The sequence below is a fragment of the Aedes aegypti genome, chromosome 2, assembly GCF_002204515.2.
Source record: "Aedes aegypti strain LVP_AGWG chromosome 2, AaegL5.0 Primary Assembly, whole genome shotgun sequence".
Taxonomy (NCBI): domain Eukaryota; kingdom Metazoa; phylum Arthropoda; class Insecta; order Diptera; family Culicidae; genus Aedes; species Aedes aegypti.
The window spans coordinates 200,019,795-200,029,643 of record NC_035108.1 but is presented as its reverse complement, the minus strand read 5'-3'; the positions used below and the strand labels follow the sequence as shown (position 1 = coordinate 200,029,643).

The 9,849-nt window shown below is 35.7% G+C and overlaps 1 protein-coding gene across 1 annotated transcript; it reads left to right on the top strand.

Annotated features, from left to right (window-relative positions):
• Window positions 1-780: 780 nt before the first annotated feature.
• On the top strand, window positions 781-8,829 carry LOC110676307 (L-2-hydroxyglutarate dehydrogenase, mitochondrial). Its single transcript, XM_021843696.1, has 4 exons — window positions 781-885; window positions 949-1,153; window positions 1,222-1,531; window positions 7,804-8,829. The coding sequence occupies exons 2-4, from the start codon at window positions 1,032-1,034 to the stop codon at window positions 8,728-8,730; spliced, it is 1,359 nt and encodes a 452-aa protein (XP_021699388.1). The 5' UTR covers window positions 781-885; window positions 949-1,031; the 3' UTR covers window positions 8,731-8,829.
• Window positions 8,830-9,849: the final 1,020 nt, after the last annotated feature.

The window sequence follows — 9,849 nt, the reverse complement described above, 5'->3', positions numbered from 1 at the left end:
AAGGGATTCCATCGAGTTAGGAAAAATATCGAGATACAGAATATCGAGTAAGGGAGAGATGACTGTAGTTGAGCATGCACGTAACACCAAACAATTTTTTTTTTCAAAACGTTCGAATACTATTCAATGAATTTTGACAGAGTTGTCAATGTCTTTTTTTCAATCATGCGCATTCACGCGTAAGAAATGTCAAACCAAAGTCATTCTTGCATCACTTTGACACCGTTCTGAATAGAAAATATTCCATTCACCGACGATATGTATTAGTAATCTTCGATAGTCCCGCTTCGACTACACAATGCTGCGTGAAATTCATTCACACAATTTGCTCGCCTGCTTTGCCTGTGTTGTTTATTCATCTTCTCATGGACTCGCATTCGCAAATATAAACACCGCTTACTGTGGTGGTATTTTTGGGGAAAGAAGCCGCGTGTCGCTTCTTTTACGCATGCGTCTTTTCGCGATCTCTTTTCGCGTGTTGATTGAAGGAAGGAAGGTACGGCGTGTTTTTATTTGCGGCACACATACGTGAAGTTGCTCATCTTCTTCTTCTTCTCTCTGGCGTTACGTCCCCCCATATGTGTATCGTGTAGCAAACACATAGATACTCTGTACCCTGGGAAGCCGAGAAAATTTCCAACTTGAAGAGACCTTCGACCGGTGAAATTCGAACCCACAACGCTCAGCTTGGTCTAGCTGAATAGCTGCGCGTTTATCGCAACGGCTCTGGGCTCCTCTATACTGTGCTTGGCTCAGCTCATATTGTGAAGGTCATGCAAATATACGCCCAAATCAGTCGGCCAGTCAAGTCAGTGCGGAGGGCGCATTCATTGGCATTGGCTGCGTGTTATCACATCACTTATCGTACCCATAGCAACCTAGCGGGTAGCTCTGATTGTCAGCTGTTCTTATTCTCCTGTGTTATCTGTCTGTCTCTACTTTTATCAGGTGGTGGTGGTTTGTCTATTCGTCAGTCTCTTTTCACTAACAAACTGCAGTTTAGTGCATTTTTCACCCCCTAACAATCCACTATGCTTTCGAAAACGATTGACCGGTCGATTCTACGACTGTACTCAGTCGCTAATAGCAACCCTAAAGCTAATAATCGAGCTTTTCTACCTGCTATCAGAGCCTACTCAGAGAATGCTAAGAGGTAGGTCAAATTTTGTTCCGACAAGGTGAAAGTAATTATTAATGTAATTTTGATCGCAATTATTTTAGGCAGTACGATTTGGTAGTAGTTGGAGGTGGAATCGTCGGAACGGCTTCAGCACGGGAGATTTTATTGCGCCATCCGTCGCTGAAGGTGGCCGTAGTCGAGAAGGAGCACAAATTGGCCTTCCATCAGAGTGGCCACAATAGTGGTGTGATACACGCTGGAATCTACTACAAGCCGGGATCACTGAAAGCGAAACTGTGCGTCGAAGGTCTACACTTGAGCTATAAATACTTTGACGAGAAGAATGTCCCATATAAGAAGGTGGGAAAATTGATTGTGGCGACGAATGAAGATGAAGTGGGCCGATTAAACGTAAGTATAGAGCATGGCTAAGATAATCTTTATCTGCACAAATTCGAAGAATACGTACTGTGGCGTGATAACGTAAACAGATGATGATGTGCCATTTTCTTTGCTCTTGTTTAAAAATCAACGCTCATTAAAAGTTATTCAAAAAGTGCTGATTCACTGATTAACCTAGGGGATACTAGCTTAATAATTTGAATAATTTCAATGTATCTACAACCGCGTATCTTTGATAATGCGGGTAACTTCGATAGTGTAGAACCCATAGCATACTAATCGAAATAACATAATTTGACGTCATTATAATTACCCTATCCATTTGAGGTAGCAAATCTCAAGAACCACTCCATATATCGATATGAAAATTTCATCATATAATTCTATGTAAGTAGTGCATTTTCAGCTTTATTGGTTCACTAAAATTCGAGATTTGATTCTGCAAAGTTTTGATGCAAATTGTTAGAGGGAGACTAAATATAGGGAAAATTACACGATCTCCCGTTTCACCTTAATGAATGCAAAAATAAAGCATTTTTGAACCGCTTAGCATTTTCAAATATGTAATATGCTTTACGATCACTATTTTATGAAGTTTGAGGAAGTTCGTCACTTATCTTCGACAGCCTAGTTATAGAAGAACTTGTATTCGGTCTCAAATTTCTAAGCAAAAAGCCTTCTTACACATTTGACCATTTTTGTAATCAATGTCAGAAAAATCCATATAACGTTAAACGCCTAAATATGCAACGTCCTATTGAAATAACGAAATTCATTCGATTTTGTTCGAAATATACTCAACTTTCCATAATCGATTGAATTATGTTGAACACGAAAATCAATCGATCTCTATAAATAAATATAATTTAAACAAATTTCTATGAACTTACAAGGCAGCGTCAATATATTACATAATGCTAAAATTGAAAATGTTTGACCTCCTCCCCCTTTCGTAAAGCTTTTTGGATAAAAATTTTCAAAATTTTGTATGAGTTGTAACGCTTGAGCCTACCTTCTTCCCCCTTCGGGCGTCACGTATTTTGTGGACGGCGCCTACCGTTATGATTCATATTACGGACACTTAAGGCCTCAGTGGAGTATAACTGATCTAAAAGCATATAAAATAAATCAGTTTGTATGATTCCTCCGCATTATCAAGCCTTGAAAACATTTAGCTTTCGAAGATTTTGATTTCACAACGTGAATAATTTTAAATAAATACAAATGTGTGGACTTTCCATGATTCTTATTCCGGACGCTTCCATACTTTTGCCTTGAATTCCGGACACTTTGATTCAAATTCCGGACAGCTCATGAAAATCATAAATCGAGAAGTCAAATCATCAATTGGAATCGTTAAACCACTAAACAAACGTGTAATGCTGTGGAGCATTGTTAATTTTCATAGATACCAATGAAAATGCCTATTAAATCGAGCTACAAAAGTGCGAACTTTGGACGGTAAAAATTGAAACATTTCATGTGAAATGTTTCCCAGTGTCCGGAATTAAAAGCTGTCCGTAATATGAATCAAAACGGTACTTGTGTTTGTCTCGTTTGTATCATTTTAGGATACTTAGAGACCTCAACATTAATCGTTATGAAATCTTTCAACTTCAATCGATAACTGAAATGTCAATAATTGTTTTAAAAAAAGAAAATCTACAAAAAAAAATAAAATGCAGCAATAATCAGATTTTCTGACTAAAAACTGTAAAAGTTACCCCGTTTTACAGTAATAGCATTTGTACAAGTTAATTTTATAGAAACTATTTTGTCACTTTAATTGTCGATAAAAATCGAGACTGAAAAAGTTTCTAGATACAATGTTAATTTCTAAAAGTACAATTTTTGCTATTGGACCCCAATTTTGTACCCTCTTAGGGTTAGTACAAATCTCTCGTTGTCATCAACAATTTGCGTCATCAAATTTGTCACATTGAATAGAGAGGATATCAGAAGTCTGTCAACGAATCTCCTATAGTGGATGTCGTCAAGAGTCCTGCACGGAACCCTATAGATAAGGATCGCAGAAATACCCGAAAAATCTAGACAGAAGCTCTTTAAATTTCCTAAGTAAATTATCATCGATTTATCATTCATAAATCGTAACAAATACCTGCCAATCATCAGAAACCCATTAAAGATCAAACCATGAATCTGTCAAAATCTTGTTTGGAGTCTTTGGCAGGCTCTTGCGAAGAATTAAAATAGACAGTATTCCTTCAGTACAGTAGTAACTTCAATATGCTAAATGTAGATTGTCCCAGAAATTGACAAGTTGCTAAAGAAAAAAAAAATACTATTTGATACCTTCGCTTTTTTTGTGTGGTTATACTGAACTTCTGTTAAAAACGTTATCCTCTGCAGCATGTAAACCCATTTTCTTTCAGTGCAGTGAGCAAAGTGGAGTACAACATGCAATTTGATTCAATTTTGGTGGTTTTGGAAGAATTGGATATAATCAGAAGATTTGATAAGTGACGAAGCATGCCCGAAATCAATCTTAACTCTAGAATTCCTACAGCTATCCTACAAGAATTTCATCAAAAGAATTCATTGCTCAGGATTTTATCTTGAGATTCCCGTGAAGAAATCTTTAAGCCATACCTTCATGAACTTGAGACTCTTCTAAGATAAAAGTACTCCATATATGTATTGATAGAATTATTTCATGATTTTTCTAGGAATTATAGCAAAGCTTCCTACCTCATTGAATCTTCTAAAATTTTCTAAACATTTCTAAAAATGTACAAAATTTTCGTTAAAGAATTATTCTAATGACTTCTCTAGGAAGCTTCTAACAGATATCCCCATTGACTTTTTTTTTTCAGGCATAGTACCCAGAGTTCCTAAAGGGTTTATTTCAGGGATACTGCCTCGTGTTATTTTTTTAGGAACCACTGTAAGATATATCAAAGTATACCTTTCAAAAATTCATGTTTTATAGTTAATTTAGTATTTACATCCTAGATTATAGATGTCTAGATGTATACCATAATAAACACCAACAAAAACTCCAGTAATCTCTGAAATTCTTAAAACTGACGTAAATTATGCAATGATTCATTCCTGAACTTCTTCAAGGACAACTTCAAAATACTAGCAGAAACTTACTCAGATGCTCTTCTTGATAATATTTTAGCCATACTTCAAGAATGTCCATCACATGTTTTAGAATGTTTTATCAACCTTTCAAATATATTGGGACCTTTTCAACATCCGAATATGAATTCTCTATGAGTTTCTCTAGTAAATTTTCCAGCTTTCTGAAATAATATTTAATGGAATCTATTTATAATGTATCTTTAGAGGCATTTTTAGATTTTTGTAAGAAAAACATAACAAGAATTCTTAGGGACATCGCTTTATTACTTCTTGATGAAGTTCATGTATCAAAATTAGAAAAATGTTAAAAACAGAAAAATAATAAGTTCTGTAGGAAATCAAGAGAAAAATCTTTGAGAAAAACAAATGAAGCAAAATAAATTTCCGAAATTCTTGTCATAATTTCTTGATACACTTACATAGTGGGTTCCTCAGTAGAACATCAAGGAATTTTTAAATGAGAAAAACTTGATAAACTTCTTGTGGAATTGTTGAAAACCCTCTGGAGAAACAAATAATCAGTTAAAGGTTTATTTAGTACTCAAACAGGAATTAAAATATTTCAACAAAATTAGCTAATTGATACGGACTTATTTCAAGTATCATATTCAATTCCTTGTTTTAAATCTAATAGTTTTCAAATGTCTGTCATTACCGTACCGAACATGCTTCTGGACTTGTACATTATTATCTTTGAAATAAAATGATAATCAATTTCGCCATACTGCGCCATTTCACCAGAATTCACGATAGTTTACACTTAATATTTTTTTAAATCCCGTATGCAACGGGTCTCACGCGGTTCACCGCCCTACATGGCCATTTTAAACATCGTCTTACATGTAAATCGCGTATATGGGAGGAATACTGTAGCTGCTTCAGATTCACATCCAACTTTTCTTATCAATATATAGCGAGGCATATGCAAATCAGAGTATGCAATGCATATAATATATAAAACAAACTAAGTGATTAACGACGCTTCAGTGACCTGACCAATGGTAACAATACTAATAGATAGACATAATACTAGGCCAAAAATAGAAGTTCAATTTAGCTCTTCCTAATCAGTCTCCCAAGAATAGTCAAAAATGTTCTTTTGATTTTTAATAACACCACAGTGCACTATGGTCCAGAAAGCAATTTCATGCGGAAAGATGCATTTTGAGCTTTAGAATGAAACATTAGACAATAGCGGTCTTCTACAAAGTCGTTCGTATTAGTTTGGTGTTATTGAAATTGAAAACTCATAGTCCAACCCAGATGGTGTTCCAATACAGGGTTGAGGTTAGGTATTCTGAAAGTTATATTGTTTAGAAAGGTATGTTTGAATAAAGTTAGGCTGAAGAAATTAAACCTTCCTTTCGACCTTTTGTCATAAATTCGATACCTTTTAATTGTCATCCATCTTTGTAGTTTGTTAAATATGCTTTAAAGTTTTTCAATAATAGTAATGCTCTTTAAGCACCATTACAATCATTGCCTGTGGATATATACTTGTCCCTTGTTACAGAATTCGCAATCCAGAAAATAAAGCTTTCTCTGTAATCTTTAAAAACTAAAGAATCGCTTCTCAGAGAATTCATATTCGGATGTTGAAAAGGTCCCAATGTATTTGAAAGGTTGACAAACTACTCACATAAATGCTTCAGTTTGGTTTTCAGAAAAGGCAAAACAATTTCGTTATTAAATTATGCATTGGTCTGTTTTTATACAAAATAGCCAAGCTTGGTGGCCTGACTCTTGGTATCTTGTGGGATATTTGGAATTTTCACTGCATTTCAGAAATAATCTGAATTTCACTCAACAGAAAATTCATAATGTTTCAAACACAAACTTGTTAGCTATCGCAAATTTTGCATTTTTGTGCAAAATGGCGATACTTTCACTTAGACTTAATTTGAAAACAATAAATTTTCTTTTTTCTAAGTTTGTCAAAATTAAAAATGCTTTATTATTAGAAATATTAATTTTTAAAAACTGCGAATTTTCAGATACGCAATATATTGGCCAGAAAAAAATATGGAACGTGATAAATGTCGATATACCGTCACTGTGAAAATAAAAATTACTATATATTGCAGATTTAGAACATTCACGTTGTTATAGAACGAAAAAAATGCAAGCTTTCTTAATTTTCGACGTTGCGTTTGAATTGCGTGTATACCCGAGGAGGAAAGAATAACTCGCCAATAACTTATGCATACCATATTTTGGTATCATACCACAATTAGGTATTGTTCAGCTATCAATACCTCATTTTGGTATTATAATGTTATTTGAAAAAAAAAAAATGTTTAAAATAATTAAAAAATAATTCATTTTGGTATTCGACAGCTATTGAGGACTGCTGGAGGTATTGAACTAGTATTGAAAAATTTCACTTTTATATGAAAATCCATCAAGTATTATTCAGGTATTACAATACCTGATCTAATTATCAGCTTGGTTTTTGTAGAATATGCAGAAGGTATTTTTTTTTATCTTTATTAACGAGATTCTTAGCCCTGGGCTAGTTCATCTCGGGACCAACGGTTTTACTTCCGGGGATGGGATTCGATCGCAGGCGCTCGGCGTGAGAGGTATGCGTTCTATCCACTACACCAGGTCCGTCTCCCGGAATTTGTCAAAAGCATCGAACTGATTGCTCATTTCGATGCATTTATCAACATTAACCATTCCACACTTGGAAGAAAGCGCGCAATCCGAAGAAACATCCTTTCTTCCATTTTTGTCTCGTTTAGAGATTTCCACTTTTTTTATGGAAGTTCTGAATTCATAGATTCACCCTTCCTTTTGTTCGTGGTTGCAACCATGTTTAGTGAATAAACGAAAGAAAACTTAACCTTTTAAGAGGTTTTTTTTTCAAGACGGTGTCCAAGCAGGATTATCACCGCTAGCTTTCACTAACGGGTCCAACGAAAAATCGGAGGCACGAGTCCTACCAAGGATCATCAAGGGATCAATAGTAGAAGAATAGTTCTGAAAAGTACTGTTTTTTAGCACTGAAAAGTACTGTTTTATTGCTTTAGGTAGTTTTTACAAACTTCAAAGAACAGAGAGAATTCGTGTACACACAGCACGAAGGTACGATGCGCACTGATTTTTTTTGTGAACTGTAATTCTCAACACTAATATATTAATTTACAAATTTCCGTACATTCTATTTGCAGGATCTCTACCAGCGGTCCCTCGCTAACAAAGTGCCCGACGTGGAGTTGGTTGATGCAAAACGAATCAAGGAAATCGAACCGTACTGCGAGGGTCTGAAAGCGATCTGGTCGCCACACACGGGCATCGTCGACTGGGAACTTGTGACGCAGTACTACGCCAAGGACTTTAAACAAGCGGGTGGCGACATTCATCTAAATTTCGAGGTGTCCAAATTTGAGGAAACGAAGGATCCCAACTATCCGATTGCGGTCAGAAGTAATAAGAATAATACCGTCCAATCGAAGTATATTCTCACTTGTGGCGGTCTGCAGTCGGATAAAGTGGCCGAACTGACGGGATGTTCGCCCCTACCGAAAATAGTCCCATTCAGAGGAGAATATCTCCTGTTGAATCCAGCCAAATGCCACATGGTTAAGGGTAACATTTATCCAGTGCCTGATCCAAGATTTCCTTTCTTGGGCGTTCATTTTACTCCTCGAATGGATGGAAGCGTTTGGTTGGGACCAAATGCCGTGTTGGCATTTAAACGCGAAGGCTACAAGTGGAGTGATATAAACGTGGTCGAGTTAATCGATGCGTTGAAGTATCCCGGCTTCATAAAAATGGCGTTGAAGTATGTTGGCGCTGGAATGCAGGAAATGGCCAGATCAGCCTTCATTCCGTTGCAAGTCAAAGAGTTGCAGAAATTCATTCCTGATGTCCAGGAATACGACGTTCAACGGGGACCTGCAGGAGTACGAGCACAAGCGCTGGATATAGATGGAAATCTGGTGGACGATTTTGTTTTTGATCATGGAAAAGGAGACAATGCTCTTGCCCAGAATATTCTGCACTGCCGAAATGCACCATCGCCGGGAGCGACAAGCTCGCTGGCTATTGCCAAAATGATTGCTGACAAACTCGAAACGCAATTTAATATTAAGTAAATTAATTTGTTGAGGCATTTTGTTTTCTGTATTGACTGATTGTAAATCGGGTATTTTTCATTGCATTAATATAACATCGTTGATGAATCATTTAACATATATAGTTGGTAAGCTCTCATTTGAAAGAAAAACTCACTCTAGGACGGTTTGTTTTATAAAGTGGAATCGTTCAACTATTATTCTACAATGTTATGAATAAATAAGATCTTACATGATGGTTTTGGTTGAACAATTAGGTAGTTTTTTTTTCAAAAATAATATCCACCAATCTCTGACACAATGTCCCTCTGATAATTTATCCTTTTTGCCAAATTTGCTGGAATACTATCTTTTTACTCCCAGCCAAAAAAATTAAGTAAACAGCGTATTCAAAATTAGTTTAGTTTGCTAAAGAAATTATAGAGTGCTAAATCATGAGTATTAATTCCTTTTAAAGTATACATTTTACCATGGACGTTTAAATTGAAAAATCTCATACTTTTCAAACATATACGCATATATATTGCTCTAAAGCAACTCGTTTTTTTTCTTTAGCATTTGTCATGTCTACCTATATCAAGTGATATTCCTTGTGGCTTTGGTACCTTTTACTTGATCATACCTACGGGATTTCTGAGCTATAAATACTGGCTGCCGTAAGCGCAGAGTCGAGAGAGTTCCCGGACTGTGGACAGATTAACATATTATTTTATTCTTTATTTGCAGGATATAAAAGTGGCGACGAGGATCATGGAAACGCGTTGGAGTTAATCGATTTTTCATCGGGGTGGCGAATTGCCAATTTTATATGTTTTCGAAAAGTGTGGTGACATTGCCAGTTTTATTTGTTTTGTGAAATGTGGTGAAATTGCCAATTTTATTTGTTTTGTGAAATATGGTGAAATTGCCTATTTGAGTTGAACCCAATTGTTCTTTAGAGCTGACGAAATTGTCGTTTATTGTGAACATAATTGTTCTTTTGTGAAGCGATTGCTGTATTGAGATGAACAAAATTGTTCTTCAGTGTTGACGAAGTTGAATGTTTTGTTCCAATGATTTGAATGTTTTGTTCTAGTCATGAAATAAGTATTGTATGAACATACAATTGTGGAATTTTTTAGGTATATTTTCGATTGTTCG

What these genes read in the sequence shown, in the direction of transcription:
- LOC110676307 (XM_021843696.1), top strand. Translation starts at nt 1,032, where the DNA reads ATGCTTTCGAAAACGATTGACCGGTCGATTCTACGACTGTACTCAGTC. An exon ending in TACTCAGAGAATGCTAAGAG is followed by an intron (nt 1,154 to 1,221) that starts GTAGGTCAAATT and finishes CAATTATTTTAG; the next exon opens with GCAGTACGATTTGGTAGTAG. An exon ending in ATGAAGTGGGCCGATTAAAC is followed by an intron (nt 1,532 to 7,803) that starts GTAAGTATAGAG and finishes TTCTATTTGCAG; the next exon opens with GATCTCTACCAGCGGTCCCT.